The sequence below is a fragment of the Rutilus rutilus genome (assembly GCF_951802725.1).
Source record: "Rutilus rutilus genome assembly, chromosome: 13".
Taxonomy (NCBI): Eukaryota; Metazoa; Chordata; class Actinopteri; order Cypriniformes; family Leuciscidae; genus Rutilus; species Rutilus rutilus.
The window spans coordinates 18536134-18554268 of NC_140218.1; the positions used below are offsets into that span (position 1 = coordinate 18536134).

The 18135-nt window shown below is 43.7% G+C and overlaps 1 protein-coding gene across 4 annotated transcripts in view; it reads right to left on the reverse strand.

The window, feature by feature from the left end:
* Positions 1 to 18135, reverse strand: part of kmt2d (lysine (K)-specific methyltransferase 2D) — a 35901-nt gene that overhangs the window by 6007 nt on the left and 11759 nt on the right. For all 4 annotated transcript variants that reach the window (XM_084427915.1, XM_084427914.1, XM_084427917.1 and 1 more), the window contains exons 15-47: positions 17995 to 18099; positions 17728 to 17909; positions 17470 to 17634; positions 16673 to 16782; positions 16526 to 16567; positions 16263 to 16433; positions 15845 to 16030; positions 15646 to 15762; positions 12918 to 13175; positions 12746 to 12829; positions 12573 to 12659; positions 12322 to 12486; positions 12111 to 12195; positions 11784 to 12022; positions 11553 to 11626; positions 11401 to 11451; positions 9705 to 11312; positions 9449 to 9616; positions 8463 to 8590; positions 6515 to 8352; positions 6303 to 6426; positions 5753 to 5840; positions 5614 to 5674; positions 5026 to 5258; positions 2007 to 4937; positions 1785 to 1928; positions 1502 to 1666; positions 1109 to 1256; positions 933 to 1014; positions 678 to 853; positions 475 to 599; positions 243 to 378; positions 20 to 135 (exon numbers count right to left, since the gene is read on the reverse strand). In XM_084427915.1, the coding sequence (XP_084284041.1) occupies positions 20 to 135; positions 243 to 378; positions 475 to 599; positions 678 to 853; positions 933 to 1014; positions 1109 to 1256; positions 1502 to 1666; positions 1785 to 1928; positions 2007 to 4937; positions 5026 to 5258; positions 5614 to 5674; positions 5753 to 5840; positions 6303 to 6426; positions 6515 to 8352; positions 8463 to 8590; positions 9449 to 9616; positions 9705 to 11312; positions 11401 to 11451; positions 11553 to 11626; positions 11784 to 12022; positions 12111 to 12195; positions 12322 to 12486; positions 12573 to 12659; positions 12746 to 12829; positions 12918 to 13175; positions 15646 to 15762; positions 15845 to 16030; positions 16263 to 16433; positions 16526 to 16567; positions 16673 to 16782; positions 17470 to 17634; positions 17728 to 17909; positions 17995 to 18099 (10392 nt within the window). The remainder of the gene's footprint in view (positions 1 to 19; positions 136 to 242; positions 379 to 474; positions 600 to 677; positions 854 to 932; positions 1015 to 1108; positions 1257 to 1501; positions 1667 to 1784; positions 1929 to 2006; positions 4938 to 5025; positions 5259 to 5613; positions 5675 to 5752; positions 5841 to 6302; positions 6427 to 6514; positions 8353 to 8462; positions 8591 to 9448; positions 9617 to 9704; positions 11313 to 11400; positions 11452 to 11552; positions 11627 to 11783; positions 12023 to 12110; positions 12196 to 12321; positions 12487 to 12572; positions 12660 to 12745; positions 12830 to 12917; positions 13176 to 15645; positions 15763 to 15844; positions 16031 to 16262; positions 16434 to 16525; positions 16568 to 16672; positions 16783 to 17469; positions 17635 to 17727; positions 17910 to 17994; positions 18100 to 18135) is intronic.

An 18135-nucleotide genomic window follows, 5' to 3' on the forward strand; every position in this document is an offset into this window, starting at 1 on the left:
AAATTCTCAGGAAACTCACCTGTTTGATAAGAGCTAGAATATCGACTTGTTTCCTCAGAGTACATCCTGGGAGGGAAACATCAAACTGCCTAAGCCACTCTGCATCATTGCTTGCAGAAGGGTCTGTCTTCATAGCTGAAAAAAAACCCCATTAAAACAGCTTTAGAGAAACCAAAAACAAGAAGCTAATCATTTAGCCGATACTTTGAGAATAATTTTGAAAGACAGATTGAGTGCATTACCTGGGTTGGAGGAGTCAGGTACTTTCCCAGGTCCAACACCTGCTCTACCAGGACTCTGGGGAAAAGCCACCTCGTAAGAACTTGGCATACGTATGTGCAGCAGTTGGGCAACAGCCAACATCACTGTGTTGAGATTCTGTTAAAAAGAAAACAGTACTTAAACCTTGTCAAGCAAAATTATCCAATGCCTTTGAGTTTAAGGTTGGGTTAAGACATTTAGAGAATTAAATACCTTTGCGGCAGCTGATGAAAGCATGAAGGTTACAGATACTTCATTGCTTTTAGTTTTGTCCCACTGGCTGGATGAGGCTTCAACTTTTCCATCCACTGACTCAAATGGTTTTGTCTCTGAGAAACCTGTACATAGGTAAGATCAGTCCATCATGAAAGATTCAAGTAAACAAATTAAAATAATTTCCAAATAGTGCCACATACTGGGGATGGCAGAACGAGGAATAATGGGGATAACAGGAGAGATGGCCCTCTCATCCTCCTCCTCTTTGGGATCCAATAGATGGGGGAAGCGTGTTGTCTCGTCACCTAATTGGCTTTCAGGTGAGGATGCAGGCACAATGCTATCTGGAGCATCACTGTCATCATCGCTCTCCATCCTGAGTTGAGAGAATCCATTAGTGCGCTGACATATGCACAAGCTTAAGATTAGTTTTTCAATAAATTTTGGCAATTTACCGTATATCTTCGTTTTGGTTGTGAGGTGGAGTGGGGAGAGCTGCTAGTATGTCTACACTCTTTACTTCCTCTGGAACAGAACCTTCAAGTACAAGGAAAGATTAAAATCTTAGAAGTCATAAGTCACTAAAGTCATAACGGCTCACTAATAAATCTGAATCAATGTAATGTCTTACCCATGGTATCTTCTGATGCCTCTGTCCCTTTTTGACCTTCTGCTAGTTCCTCTACAGGTGTCACTCCATTTAGAAGTTTGTGCTGCACCGAAGGTGGTGGAGTTGGGGGAAGTGATGATGGTGGTGTTGGAGGATTGCTGAGGTTGTTCTAAAAGGAAAAAGCAGCAAAAAACATTTAAAAATATGGAATTTTACTGTAATTAAGTGAAATATGGGAGAAAAGAATGGAAAAGTGTTGCAGTTGTTGCAATCTGGCTGCATCTTAAGAACTTGCATACAACAGTGAACAGTCTTTGGAATTTCTAGAATGAGGAATACACACAGAGCCAATCCAATCTAGAAAGTCTTTTGTAAGGTACATGGTTAAACTGAAAATGCCAAACTATAGTGTACCTTTGTAAGAAGCTGGGAATAGTAGTCTGGAATATTGTCTAGCATAGCACTTCCAAATGAGCCTTTCAACTGGGTCTTGGCATTGGCTGGGCTGCTGCCAAAGGGAGCAAACAAATCCAGACTAGCAGTAATGGAGGGCTCCATCAAAGGAAGAAGAGAAAGTCCCTGTAGGTTAACCATAAGTGAGTAATGATTTAACTTCATAATATTAATCCAAATTGTTCATAGCCATGCATTACTCTTAAAACAGAAAGCAAAGATTCAAAAAGCCAATGTCACATACTTGTTTCAGCTGCTTCATTATTGCCTCAGTTTTTCCAACTTCTTCTTTCTTGGTTTTCTTTCTAGAGTTTGGCCCACGCTCTCCAGCTTTTGTAGTACGTTTGGCCTTGACTATTGGAGTTCTCTTTGTGAGTGACTGCAGATCCTAAAAATAGAATCAGATAAGAATGAGATGCTCAATTTCATAATACATATGCATAATAAAATGACTTCCTTGGCCTACCTCCATGTTACGTGGAGTTCCTTGAAGCTTTTGCTCAAGCATTGCTAGCTTGCTATTGATGTGCCCATTTATCTCATTATGAATACCATCTGAGGGCCTCTGAGATGCCAGTTGTAAGTTTTTGGTTCGAAGGAGTTTCTGTAATAACTGTTGGCCAGTCTCTGTCCTTTGAATTTGGGATCCAAGATCTCCTACTTGATTTCTAGAGCCCAGAGCAGAGTTCGAAATAGCAGTGGCACTGATGGTTTCTCCAGAAATTTCTCTCTTTATGCCATCAGAATGGGCCTCTACACTATCTCCTGTGTCACATTGGACTTCACGTGGTTCCTGTTTGATGTTTTGCAGCATTATCTTGCACATTTCATTGGGTACTGGAGTTGGCTGAGACATATGACCCTCAGATACTTGAGCAGCGGTTGGTGTTTGGTGTAGGTTGGGTGCTGACTGAGGAGATGGACCATTGAGTGGAAAAGGAGCAGAAAGAGCTTCAGTATTGGGACTCTGAGTCTTTGTAGTTGGAGATCTCAGAGGTGAAGCGATTGATCCCCCTGTCTGGCTAAAGGGACTACCCTTTCCTACAATACCATCTGGTCTAGAAGGTGATGACAAGTGACTGGAGAGTGACAGGTTGCCTGTCTCAGGTTTATTTACAGATGCTGGGCTTGAACCAGGTTCTGGAACAGTGGACCCTGCAGGAGAACCTGCATGAGAGGGAGAGGCTCGAAAGGGGCTCAGTGCTGTCGCCACATGGGACTGTTGTTGCTGTAGATGCTGGGGCCCAGGTGGAGTCTGAGACATTCTCATAATCCTTTGCTGATTAGAAAGTGGGCTTCCAGGAGAACCCTGACCCACTAACTGGCGAGGAGACATTGGTCTAGCCATATGTCCAGGTGCTGTGGCACGAACCTGACCCAGTACCGACCTGGGAACTTGACCTCTCATCATCTGATGATGCAGTTGTTGCTGTTGTAACATCTGCTGCTGCTGCTGGGCACTATTGATGTATTGAGGCATGGGTCCTTGAGAAGGCTGTTGCATAGCCCCCGCAACACCTTGATGAAACTGTGTAGCCATACCAGATGGTTGTCCCATTGCTCCCGATTGCTGTTGAGGGCCAACTGGACCGTGTTTGCCGGCCATTCCAAAGCGATGCTGCTGTTGTTGGATTTCAAGACCCGGATGCCGTGGACCAACTGGTGGCCCCTGTGGGACCTGGGGACGCATTTGTCCCTGCACCTGACCCTGCATTCTTAGCATCTGGCCTTGTTGTAGCTGTCGCTGGGCAATCATAGCCTGAATTTGCTGTAACTGTTGGCTAGGAGTCAGGTGACGCAGTTGGGGATTCTGCGCAATGAAGGCCTGAATGTTTATAGGGGCACGTATTTGCCCTGCAGAAGCACCAGGCCTTGGAGTCATCATCATCTGCTGGCCTCTAGGAATGCCCATCTGTTGAGTCAATAAAGCTTGCTGCTGTTGATTTGCAATGCCAGTCATTGTAGTTTGCGTCTGACCACTATTTTGGACAAGCACATCTTGTGGTTGTTGTGCAGCAACCTGACCAGCTTGCTGTTGGGCCATAAAGCACATTTGCTGATCTTCCTGTTTTATTTGTATGGTGTTCTGGGCCTGAAGACCAAGCTGCATCTGTTGTTGCTGTGGTTGTACTTTAAGATGTGTTCCAGCCTGTTGGTTGCCTACAAAACCATGTTGTTCAGCAACTCCAATGTTCTGGTTTGGTTGAGGCTGTGCTGTCGGTTGTTGAGCCAGAAAAGCATGTGGCTGCTGTGGCTGTCCAACAACACAATGCTGCTCTCCACTAGATCCCTGTTGTTGCATTTGAAGTGGTGTAGGAGGTCCACCCTGTTGGGGGGGTGTTTTCGGACTAAGTAGTCCTCCATCTTTATGGGCAGGATTCTGAAGATCCTGGACACCTTGTTGCAAACTCTCGGCAACTCCTTGGGTACTCCCTGATGGTGGAGTTTCTAAAGCTCTTTGTGGCTCAGAGGGACCAGCCTGTGTCTGTTGTTTCAATTGTGATATTTGTTGCTGTTGAAGTTGAGCAAGGTTTTTCGCAGCATTCTGCTGCTGCTGTGACAGGAGCATGCGCTGAGCCATTACCTGTTGAGGTGTGAGCTGGGCTGGTGGCCCCCTGGCAACATGCTGATCCATCAAACCTTGAGGTCTCTGAAGCTGCTGAACAATTTGTTGATTACCACCCATACCCTGTGGTTGGCCTCCCAACATATTGGCAGTTTGGGTCATTTGCTGGCCCATGACATTATGTTGCGTCTGTCCAATCATTCCTGGAGGAGTCTGCATTAACCCCTGACGATTTTGCTGGTTATTAATTAATCCTTGTTGTAAGTTTGGTTGCTGCTGCCCCATGTTGCCCATCAAAACTTGGGCTGGCTGGTTGCCTATGGCTCCAGGCTGCTGGTTAATTACACCGGGCTGCTGAGGTTGATGTGACATAGGCTGCTGCCCCATCATCAACTGTTGTTGTTGTTGCTGCTGCTGCATTTTTTGGACCATTTGCATTCTATGCTGTAACTGTCGCTCCTGTAGAACTCTTGGATCTGGTCCTTGTGCTCCAGGGCCTTGTGGAAAAAAACCAGGAGGTGGAACTGGTTGCACAGTGCCAGCTGCAAGTGGGAGAGTGGGAGGCTGGGCTCCACTAAATGGCTGCATTTGTGGCATTCTAATTGGCATACCTCCTTGAGGCATCCCTGCTTGAGGCATCCCTCCAGGTGGTTGACCAATAATTGGTCCTCCCTGTTGGCCGATCATCATTTGTCCAGGCATCTTAGAAAGCATGTGGGGCGCCTGTGTAGAGGGCCCTGGAGCTAGCATGGAGGACCCTTGCTGATGCTGCTGTTGCTTACTCCGGTACTCTGCAATAAGATTGGTGTGCTCCTTCTGCTGCTTACGTACCTAGAAAAGCACATTTCAATGTTATTAGCTGAATGACTTTAAAGACAACAAAATCTCTCATTCGTTTGTAAAAAGATATTTTGCATACCTGGTCCAATTGTTTCTGGATCTTACTCTGTTCCTCAGTGACCAGTTTGAGCTTTTCAGCATCTGCTTCTGCAAATTCACGCCCAGCTTTCTTTGCAGTGCGCTGCTTGGCACACAGAGCTTTACGGGATTTGCGATGTGCTCCAATTTGCTCTTCTAAGAACTTCAACTGCATTTGCAGCAACTGCTGTGTGTGCACGAGCCATTCTTCATATTGGTGCTGCTCAGCATCATCTGTTATGAGTGTTAACATCGACATTAAAAGCATGAAATAAACCGACCTGTCTATAACCTGTATGCACAATGTCTGCCTATATACTTTGTGGAAAATATAGTTTGCTACAAATTGTGCAATGCAACAAAAATAGCCAGATTTCCATGTTATCTAGATTCTGAAACTGTCAAATTAGTAAATTCAGAATGTCCATTTTAATGTCTGATTGTTTTCTGCATTGTCAAAATCATGACATTAAATTTGTGTTTACATAGGGAAAGTAATAATAATAATAATAATAATAATAAATAAGGGAAAGGGTAATAAAAGTAGTAAAGGGGTGGTTTGTTGCAAAAATAGAAATGCACAACATACTAATGATGCCAAATTGTGGAGGATTCGGTCTTGTTTGAACCTGGTTGCTGCCTTCTCCGTCCTGAAATAGAAGGAATAAATTTAAGATGCGATTATAAATTCACACAAAATGTGAACTAAAAAATTAAAACAAACCTACCTTGGAAGATCCAGGTGCAAGCTGAGCCTGGGAATCCTCATTTCCAGGGGCTGAAGTTAACCTCTGAGCCAAAAGAGATACTTGCTGCCTAAAGTTGAAAAAAATTTAAATTATCTCCAAAACAGAACTGAAATGGGCAATTTCATGGAAATATCAACCAGCAATTTTTTTTAGAAAAGGAACAAAACCCCTACTAAATTATTCATTTATATTACTGTACTAAAGACCGATAACTGATTTAAGGTAATTGCATAATGTATCATCCACATGAGGTGTACACCAAATTATTCAAATTACACAAAAAAACTGGAGAGCCAATCTTTCTACTTTATATGACTATTATATAATTGTGCACTTCAAAGTGTATTGCATCACAATAACAATTTCCTGATTTAAACAGGAAAAACTTGCCTAAACATATTATATTAAACATATTATTATACAAATGGTACTCTCTCTAAAAAGTAACATTTCATATTTTCACTTTCAATTTTACATCCATAATAGCAGAACTGATCAACAATTTGTGTTAATAAAGACAAAAAGGTACCTATTCATTCCAGGTGGTACACCTATTGGATCTTGAGCCAACACCCTCTTAATTCCTTTCAGCGCAACCATTTTAGCCTTCGCAATAGGATCCATTATGTCATCTGTCATGAATTTATCCAGCTCTGAGAATAAATAATATTTACAACATCAAATACATTTTTGGGATAATAAAATAGGAATAAACAGTTGATGAAACTCATTTCAACATACCTTTATCTGGGAAAAAGTTGCTGGCCAAGTTCTGCTGTTTAACGATATGTGGAGGTGGTGCTGTCTGTTGCTGAGGAGTAATACCAGGATGAATTCTGCCAGGCTGTCCACCTCGTAAAATGCCTTGTTGCTGTCCCATTGCTGCATGGGGAGGTGAAGGAATTGCAGTACCACTTAACCTCTGCTGCTGTTGTGGTGGTAACACATGAGGTGGCCTAGGCACCATACCTGCTTGAGGCACAATGCCCTGGGATGGATGGTGGTGCTGTGGCATCATAATTTGATTTGGCCCCTGAGGAGGCTGTTGCTGATTCTGAATGCTGTGAAGTTGACTACCAATCCCTCCCTGTAGAGCACTTAAATGCTGCTGCTGTTGTTGTTTCTGAAGCTCCTTCTTTTCATGCTCCAAAAGATCTTGTATTAATAAAGGTAGTTCACTAGCTTCCAGAGAGCTTTCTACTTTGTCTAGATCCTCTGCTGTAGAGTGGTGGCCAGAATCTGGCAACCCAAGTGGATCATTGCCCAGGTCTGGATGTGGTGCAGATGGTGGAAAGGACAGTGTATCTGCTTGGCTGGGAAGAGGAAAAGGTATACCACCTAAACGGACGGTGTTCAAAGAAGCAGTTGCGGTCTCTGGTTGATTAGAGGCTTTTGTTCCACTGAGCAAAACCGACACAGTTTCACTGAGGTCATCTTTAACCGAAGCTTGTCCTGACTGTGGTTGTTCAACCAATCCCTTCCCTTCAAGTTTTACAGAGGACAGTCTAATGGCATCAGAGGACTCTACTTTTGGAGTATTAGTAGCAGATGAACTCTCAGTCTTTAAAGGTGGTTGAGTGGCAGTTGTGTGCGTGACCTGACAAGCTAAATCGACTCTTGGTTTCTCTTCGACCTTGATTTCTACATTAGCAGAAGACCCTGGTCCTTCCCCCTCTGCTTCCACAAGTCGCAACTGGTCAGAAAAAACATCTTTGGGATCACCCTGATCAAGCTCAGGGTCAGTGTATGCCAGCAAATCAAATTCATCACTGTTGAGCAGATCATCCAAATGAGGATCATTGGTCTCAAGATTGTCGAGGTTTCCCAAATCATCATCGCCTTTATCAGGATCAAGGTCAAGAGTAGCAAGATCATCATCCTCCACTCCGGTTTCTGCCACTGTATCACCCAGCCCTTTGGAAGCAAAGGCATCCTCAAGGTCAGACTCAGGTAGGTCAACTGGATTCACAACAGTCTGTTGACCTCTTATTGTACTTGTTTGAGGTTGAAGCTGTTGAGTAGTAGTGTGAGAAATGGGCGTTTTAGGTGTAGTAGTTGGCACCTGTTGCGGCTGTAGCTGAGACTGAGGAGGTGGTACATTGCTTTGTTGTTGCATTAATAAGTCCATACCACCCTGTTGTAACCCAAGTCTGGGATCACGCATCCCCTCCGCTGAAGCATTGAGAGATGGGGTTAAGTTCTGCTGAAGAAAAGCAGCATTCATTTCCTGCTGTGGAAGAAACATGCGTTGTCTGGGTAAAGGTGCCCTTTGCATAAACTGAGGACCGAGTGGCATCCTCTGGGAATTATGCCTCAACTCTATAAACTGAGGTGGTGCTCCCGACACATGGCTCTGTACAGCTTCTGCGCCAGTGCCTGTGACCCCTGTCAAAGGATTAGGGATATTCTGCATGGACTGCATGTTGAGAGAATTGTTGATGGGAGTATTAAGGTGCTGCCTGGGAACGGCTTCGATCATAGATGGTTGCGGAAACCTCCGCGGAGCACCTTGGTTTTGCCACTGTGCAGGAAATAATGGACGAGGATACATCCCCTGAGAAATATTGGGCCCAGCTTGCCTACATAAAAAGCGCAGATAAAAAAATGTTAATTGTGAAAGTAACGTTTACAAGGACTGTGTAAAATCACAGAGTAATCGAAACCAGTTGCATTTTTCAGCTCATTGTACCTTAATGCACTGGGCTCCATAGTTGCTGGTGTCCCAGGAGGAGGTGGGCGGCAAAGCTTTTCATCCATTGCTCCCATTGGCAGAGGCATCCTGCTGCTAAGGGCTGCCTGAGCAACCACAGCTCTGTCCTGATGGATGTAAGGTGATGTTATGCACTTGTCTTCATGGCAAATTTATTCAAACATACATAATTAGCAGTAAATAAGCTCCTCTCTATTTTAATTTTTTTTAAAGCTAACTAACAAATGGATGAATTTGCTGAGGTAAATGCAACATTAAGTGATATTGTTCACAAGCTGTTTTATTGACATCTTTCCACGGTTGAAACACTGACTGAGTGATTACATGAGGCATGATACGGTTGTACTGTAACTTTCAACTTCCTTTCTGATATTCATGCATGTGCGCTCCGTGCTGTTGCTTGAACTGAGGCGCTACAGCGGTCTGTCACATCATATTTAAGAGCGTCAAAACGTCATTTATTGTTTGAACTTCGTGATAAAATGAACAGAATTTGAAAGATGACACCTTGTTTCTTTTTAGAAGTAACAAAGCACAGAGATATTTGCGATTATTTGATAAGAGGTGCGCTACAAATAATGTTTAGCATAGGGAAAAACTGCAGATCTGGCAACCCTAGCTTAAACTACAGGTGATTCATAGGGTCAAAAAGAGCCTGCTTTTATGTAGCTGTTTTTAGCTGTTAATGTGTTATTGTCGCATTAACTTGCCCTAACTCAACACAAGAGATTTTCTTCACACACAGTGAGAGTTGCAGTCGGTCATGTTTTACCGCACCCTTATGATTGACAGGATACAATCGGCACTGATCATCGGCTGTTTTTAAACAATCGGACAATGGCCAATAATGAAAATAATAGCTTTTATCGGCTGATACTGATTGTTGGCCAATACATCGGTGCATCTCTAATTACCATTTCATCAGATTCAATAAAAAACATTCAATATTAATTCAATGTCAATACCTGAGGGTAAGGAGGTGGTGCTCGCTGGCTTTTGTCTTGCTGAAAGGCCGGCATTTCCCCGCTTGGCCAATTCTGAGCAGGATTACTCACCACAGGTGCTTCCTTCTCTTGGCGAAGTGAGTTTCTCTGCATTTTTTGTCTTATCAAAAACTCTCTTAATCGCTGCCTCTGTGGTATAGAAAACAAAAAATGTAAATAAAACAATTCTACCCAAAACTCTTTTTAAATGTGCACATCTAATTGGTGTCTACTTTACCTGTCTGTGCTTTTCTAACTCGGATGGACTAAGGCTCATGAGAGCTGGATCCTGTCCAGCTGACAGGTCTGACATATCCTGCGTCCCTGGCATGTTGGGTAAATGTGGAGCATCTGTTGGCCGAACAGTTGTTTCTTGGTTTCCAGGTTGAAGTGCTATTCTTGAGTTAAAATCAGCACCCATTGGTTGCTTCTGGGATTGTGGCTGCTGGAGATGGACCTGAGCTTGCTGAGAAGTCATCATCTGCTGCTGGCCAACTATTTGTTGCTGGCCCATTTGAAGCCCTACACCAGGACTGCAGCTGAAAGCAGAGGGTTTTCCAGAAAGTGGATCTGCTACTGAGGGTGAGCAGGGAGGTTGCTGGCTAGGATGAGGTGAGCCTCTAAATGGGGAGTTACCTTCTGGTGCTACAGAAGATGGGCGAGGAGGTTTATGCAGTGAGGCAAAGGGATCTCTGGACTGAGGTCGTGAAGGTGGGCGGGAGTAAGGGTCAGGTGACTGGAAGCGTGGAGCGGCTGGCGACTGCACAGAAAGCATTTCATTGGAAATGGCTCCTGGTGTGAGAGGTGATTGAGAACTGCCTTGCGACTGAGGACTGGAAGGCAATCTTGAATACGTTTCTTGCTGTGGCGCAGGAAGCCTTTGGGGTAGAGGAGAGGAGCCATCACCCGATTGAGGTCGCGGTGTGAGAGGCTGGGTGTAAGGGTCAGAGAACGTGGAGGGAGATTGGCGGTAGCTCTCAGGAGGATGATGATTAGGAGAGGCACCCGGAGGTTGTGGAACAGACAAGCCACCTGCATCCCCCTGATGCATACGAGGTGTCATGGGGGCTTTGAATAACCCATCTCCAGAGTCCAAACTAGCAGGAGAACCAGAGCTAAGGTCTTGTCTGCCAAAGGAAGAACGTGGAGATGGGGCATTCATTTCTGCCCTATTTGGGCCCACCCCAGCAGGTGAAGAAGCTATTGCAGATTGAGAAGGAGATGAAGTATGATCTTGTCGGGCAGCTCCATGCTGGCCACGGTAAGGGTCGCCACAATGGGTTGTATGAGGTGGTGAGAACATCTGAGAATCTCCAGGCCCACTAGGCCTAGGTCGAGGACTCTCAGGTGGACCTAAGGCCTCCTGAGAGGGCTGCTGAGGTTTGGGGATCTGCTGTTGTGATCTAAAAAATGGGTCAACCTGCTGGGCCCTGCGAGGAGTCCCTGGTTGCATGTCAAGGGAGCCGAAACTGGCTGGCCGTCCCTGAGTAGCACCCTGTGAGCCAGGCATAGGATATCCTGAGGAAGAGACTGGCAAGGGGCTGGAAGAAGGCTGCGAGTATGGGGTGGATGGCTGAGATTGAAGGTGCGGAGACTGAGAGGGAAGTTTAGAAAATGGGTCTGTCTGCAAATCAGCTGAGCAAGGAGTCTTGAGGGGTCCATCAGGAAAAAAGGCTGAAGATGCAGAGTCTGGGGCATGGGGGTAAGGACTCTCAGCAGAGCTCGGCTGGGAGGGAGTGGATACAGAGCCTGAGGGTGGAGGAATTTGAAGGTGCAGATTAGGGCGCTCGCCTTTAATACGTCCAGGCTCAGTTTTGATAGGCCGACATACTTGACTCTCAGCCTGCTGTTGAGAAGAATAAAGAAACAAATTTACAATTACAATGCAGACACATCAAATGATATACAGTGCATTTGTAGAGATTGTCACTTACCTTCTGTGCCTTGTTTATTCTCTGAGCAGCCCTATTATCTTTGGCCTTTTGCTGAATGGATAAGGGACAAGTGGTAAACAAATGAAAACTGTTAGAGGACAAAGACAGTACTTTGAAATTAAGTTACACTATAGGTTGAAACTAGCACCTACCAGATAAGGAACCTTGTCTGCAGCTGATACCTTCCTCCAAATCTTCATTATTTGTTTGCAGCGACTTGCCCAGTCTATGGTAAGAAAGGAAATTATGAAGCAGACCTAACAAATCTTTATTCATGTAAGCCCTCCAAATTTTTAGGAGTAAAACTATTACTAAGTTAAAGTGGAATTAGCAGGTACACCTTCAACAACACTTTAACATCCAAAAGGCAGTTCAATACTAACCAGGGTAGTCCTGTTTGAGACTAGGGAAGTTCATGTTAGCATATAATACAGGAGAGATGGTAGATAGATTTCCCAATTCCTCATCCTTCTCCCAACGCTGCAGGCTGCGCTGATTGTAGGAGAGGCCATCACCTTCCTGTTCAGTAGGAGTTGGAGGAGTGGAAGGGGTGGCTGGAGTGGATGGTGTTGCCCATGGACTTTCCTCATCCTGGTCTGGACTGAAAAGACCCCCTCGATCACTGGAGATGAGAAAAATAAAGTAATATAAAGAAGGGGACACAATTCATAAGGGGACAAAAGGGAGAAGGGCAAAGAAAAAAAGCTTACCGTATGTCGAAAAAGGGGGACTGGGAAAGACCTGAAAAAGAGTCCATGATACCAGTTGAGGGGAGTGCGCCAGATAAGGAAGCACCTGTAGTTAAATCATGGTGCATTTTTAAGTGTATAAAAGTATAACAAATCTAACACATCTTGAGTGAAAAAAGTTTAAGTAAATTACATATAACAAATAATTTAATGTATACAATTCTGCCCATACCTGGAAGGAGGTTTCTTTGAGGGAAACCACTTAGATTTGGATCACTCTCCTGAACAGGCTTAATGCTAGGCTGCAGGGGCCCACTCACAGAGCTCCCTTCAGTAGGTCCAAGTACTTTGCGGAAGAACTGCTCAGAATCCTGACTTTCTAGTCCCCGAGGGAGATCTGGTGGGTGAAAAGGGTGGTCTTTTGAGTAATACAACTTTTCATGACAACAGGTACCTCACTTTTTTGTTGACGAAAGTATTTACCTTCGTTCTTCTGTATGTCAGACCCTTGTGCATCACCTGAGCTCTGTTCCGTGTTGGAAAGTTGCCCAATTACTCCTGGCACTACTGCTACAAAATGTTGTGCAAGTTAAATATTATGTTCTGAAAACAATCATTGCTAAAATATCAAACTACCACAGCTTTGAAAATCCTACCTGATCGATCACCTGGAGGCTTGGATCCCTCACCCTCTTGCTTTAGTTCCATGGGAAGACCAGTCAGCCTGACTGTGGCTTCAACTGTAAGAACAAAATGAAACAACTGTTTAAATCTGTGCCACATCTAGCTTTATTACTCTCAAACACTAACACTGACGTAATGTCTTACCTGGTTCAGAGGCTGTATTTCTGGCCCCATTCCCAGGGAGAGAAGGTCTCTGAATGCCCTGTCTTTGGGTTGGAGGAGCAAGAAAAGCTCTCTTACTCTGATCAAGCAATGTCTTGCCAAAGAAAGCTTCCTGTAGGTATGCAGGAAACATGTCCTCCAACTTGCTCTTCTTTCTGCCCCTGCGCTTCTTGGCTTGCTCACCCTCTACCTCTGCCGTCTTTGCCTCTGGGACATCGAGAGGTATGTCAGGATGAGGTCCTACGTGAATAAAATCTGACTGTTAAAATTACTGGAGTTATATGAAGGTTTGGTGAACGCTTTGAGATCATAAAAGATGTTGAGGTTACCATGTAAGACCACACTGCACTAAGAAACATTTAAAAAATACTAAAGGATGCTGGACTAAAACATTGGGGTAAAAACAAAAAAACTTTTTTAACATCACTGAATTTAACAGATAGAATTTTTCTATTTGATATTATAAAAGTTGAAAAGATCAAAGAACATTTTATTCTGAGAAAACTGCCAGAGGACTGTAACATGCAAGATTATGACCATACAATTTTACTTGCAAATTTGTACTTCACTGTTCAGATTTCCTGAGTGTTTTGATGCAAGGCATTTATAATATATTTCATAAAAAGGAACTGAAAGACATTTTTTGTGGTCAATAATAACTGACAGCCCCAGACAGTCAAGGGAGTTGCATCCACAGACTTTTTTTTTGTAGTAGTTGGTAGAGTTCTCAACGGGCCTGAAAATGACAACCCGACCCGACCCGGCCCGTGGCTTTTAAAGCCCGGACCCGATGTAACCCGACACATAAACATGAATTATCTGCCCGAACCCGGCCCGCGGCCCGACGCCGCGTCGGATTTTTTTTTTTCTCTCATACACGTATTATCATGACCAGCAGATGGGAATTCAAATCAACCTTTAATGTTCACGCCTTTTAACAATACAAACAACTGAAACAATAAACTTTAAATATATAAATAGGCTGTAGTAGCGACGGTGAATTCACCTGCGGCAAGTTTACTTCTCACCAACTCCATCTTCTTCTCCAGGCTATAGGAGGATCTTTGTTGACATCTTTGTACGCATGCGCGAGTGGTTGTGTGGCAACAAATCAAACAGTATTGCGGGCTGTAAAGACGCGACGAGCACTTTCAAGAGAGTTAGCGGGCAAAATCCACAATATATAAGCACTTTAACATCTGAAGACCGGAGGAGGTTTGGAGAGAAGCTCAAAATTTGTATTGGTGACAAAATCGAAGTTATTCAAAGCCCATATGAGATCTCCGTTGACTGTGCGTGCAGCTCCCCAAACAGACGAGGCATTTATACTTGACGCAACTGTTTTGTTTTAGACTGAACACCAGACCATACAACTGATTTAGACGCGCAAACTGGGTGATGATGAGATGTACTAATATCCGTCTGCTCGGGCAGATTCGGCTCAAAGTCGTGCATCTGCGGATGCGGAGGCGCGCGCGCTGTTAAGCCGAATCTGCCCGAGCAGACGGATATTAGTTTTTTTATTACCTTCGCGCTCATGCGGACGCGTCGAGTATAAACAAGGTTTTACAGCTCGGCCACTTGTTTTTTTCATATTTTTTTGCAAGTGGAAGATCTTGGTTTACATTTGGACTTGGATGTGATCTTATAGGCTTGAAAAGGTTGGTGACCACTGCATAACGCAAACCCAGTCAAACGTTTGACTGCAGTATCTTCTATTCTATGCGCCTTATAACCCGGTGCGCCCTATGAAAACAGTTACAAAATAGGCCATTCATTGAAGGTGCGCCTCTACTTATAGTGCGGAAAATACGGTAGTCTGGGTGCTGTGGATTTTGGGACACCTGAATCAGAACGCGAAAACATATGACTCGGTTGATTTGACTCAGTTTTATTATTTTTTATTTTATTCAATCTTCTATAAATACATAGTCACTAAGACTCAGGCCTACCATGAACAAAATGAGCCTCACAAACTCGATCAGTAACGTTAGGAATCCAGGCTTCGGAGCGTCCAGGTTCAATCGCCTAATTGCACGCAACCATTTCTTTCGTTTTTCGCGATCCTTTTCGGAGGGAATTCGAAAAAACTTTTTATCAGGCCCCCAACGAGCCGTACAATCGACCACACAGCAAGAGTGAACCATCCTCTTCTCTAAATCCTCCTCCAAACGTGCAAAACAATCAAATTACAGGTATCTAGCGGTGTTTCCTGCCACACGATTCCCGTGATGCAACGCGGCAAACATAAACAATGACGTCACAAAAGATCCGCCTATAAAGGCGCGCAGCCGCGCACGCAGGTCTGCCCCCGCCCCTCTCCATGATGCACGTTACTGACGTTACGCAGCAGCCAGACTTTCTTTACGGTGAACAGCAGCGATGATTAATAAATGTTTTTTTTTGTTGTTTTTTTACTGAGCGGAAAAGATTAAGCCCGAGGTCCGACCCGAGTCATTTGATTATATTTTCGACCCGAACCCGCGGGTCCCGTCGGGTTTGTCGGGCCGACCCGACCCGTTGAGAACTCTAGTAGTTGGCAGGGACATTAGCATTATGTGATTACGTCAGACTACAACATAGTTTTTTTGAAAACTATACCAGTATGCTTAAAACATTCCAAGACTCAACACTGATATAACAAAACTCAACAATCATTAGATGCTGGTTTTTGCTGTGGCAGTGTGAAGGCCAATTTGGACACACTTGCCTTCCTCAAGTTTCGCTTCAGCTGCTTGACCTTCAGGAACAGCATCACCAGAGGCAGACAGACTCCTCCTCATTCGTGTGTGACACTTTCTTTGCCGGACCATGAAGCCTCCAATCCCTAAAAGTGAAAAATCTCTTTATTACCACTTTCTTTCAAAGCACACTGATACAGCTATTAGGAAACAAAACGGCTCAGTGACCTGGTCTGTATGGTTTCCGCTTTCTCTTCTTCCCGTCATCAGTCTCTTCTACTCCTCCTTTGAGAGTTTCACAGTCAGCCATGCCCTCTATACCCCCATCTGTCCCAGTTTCTCTGTCCACTCCATCCCTGTCTGGGCTCCCCGGTGCTTCCAGCTTGGGCTCACATTCCATCGCTTCTGCACCTCCTATATACATATATATATATATATATATATATATACACACAGTTATATTATTTGCATTCATAATCAATCACACTAAATCACAACACTGATTTAATTACACAATGTTCTAGGAAAACAGCCTGAAGAGTTCTTTAAGTATTTATAAACATTGTACCAGCATTCATTTGCAACGAAGACAAAAAGAATTAGTCACATACAGTACAAAAATAATTCAACTTTGTAATAAACTGACCTTTCCCCTCATCACCATCTGCATCACCTTCTTTCAGCTCATCAATACACATGGTGCCCAGTCGGGACCGGCGCTGCCTGCGCTTGTGCAGGGGTGACATGGAGATGCTTCGCAATAAAGACATGCCAGTCTCTGTTAGCCAGACACCCTCCAGACGATAAAACTGTGGCTCTGAAGCAAGTGGATGGAGAAACAGAGATAAAGTCAGATAAAAATAGCAAATAGATGAAAGCCTGACAACTAATTATCAAACATACACATACCTGGATCTTTCATTTTGAAAACCGACATCATAGGAGACTCCACTAAGAGAGATAGATAAAGGTTATTGTTTTGTGAAATAGAACTTGACTTCTAATCAACCCACTAATGAAATTAGTGGGTCTAATCAAATCTATCACGAAACTCACCAATAGGCCTGGGTACATATGGAGTGCAGGCTGTACAGGCAAAGCCTTCATCAGATGCTTGTTCAACCTCATCCTCAGTGTAAAGACTCTCACATACAGCATGAACCCATCTACGAAAGACAAAAAATGTATCTTATGCTCACTAAGGCTTTTACAAAAAAAAGAAATATTGTGAACTATTATTTCCTTTAATTCCCTGGCTTTTCTATTTGAATACATTTTAAAATGTAATTTATTCCTGTGATGCCAAAGCTGTGTCACATGCTTCTTCAGTAATCAATCTAACAAGCTGATTTGGCGCTCGGAAACATTCATTATTATCAATGTTGAAAACAGTTGTGCTATTTCATATTTTGTTGGAAACCATGATACATTTTTTGAGTGGTCAACCGATATTGTTTTTTGATGGCCTATGCCAAGAGCAGGATGGCCAATGGCCAATATAATTGAATAAATTAGAAATAAATCATTTGAAAAGGAATTTTAAAATCTGTAAAATAAAGACATACTTTAGACGGTAACTTCTTGATTCTGCAAATCTATTACAGTATTTTTCACAAATAAAGAAACTGTTAAATATATATATGTCGATTGAGTATTATAGCATTTGCCTTTCTATTATTAATGATATTAATGCAAACGCTATAATACTTTTTCATATACCGTATACTTTGTTTAACAGTTCTATCTAATAACCTATTAGACGGAACTATTAAACAGAGACCAACTAATGACGAAGGAGAATGGGAGCTAGGATTGTCCTTTATTAATATAATATGATCCAGTTCCAGACTGACCTGTCACAGTGCTGACACTGCAGAAGCAGCTCCTCCTCCATGAAGTTCTCACGACACACAGGACATGTTACCAGGCTGGCGCAAGGGCCGCAGTGATTGTAGTTATTTTGCCACTCACAGTGGAACCCAGGGGAACTAGCACCACACTGCATACAGCACACACACCTGAAGGGGGGTAGATCAATGGTTCGGTTACCACATTTTCTCTTTGGGCTCCCAACTGACACATGTAATCACTGTACGGAGGCAATGACACACCATTTGCACTTCCAGCCTCCCTTAGGCACAGTCTGTAAGGGTGGGTCCAAGCAATAAGTGTGATAGCTGACATCACAGTCGTCACAAAGCAGCAATCGGGCAGGATCTGAAGCCTTCCCACACACCTCACACACAATGCACTCAAGACAACGCCAGCCTTTTCTTAGCATCATCTTGGTGATCTATAGAGGAGAAATCCAAATAAAGAAATAATGAGGATCTGTGCATAAAGAGGGTCACCATACAGAATAAAGTTCAAAAGCTTACCTTGCTGTTCACACAGTATGGATGATAACACTGTGCACACTGAGCACAGGCTAAAAGCTGGCCCTCCACACCTTGTCCAAAACTACCACACACTACACACATGTCCTGTTACACACAAAAAGAGACAAATTTTAGTCACTT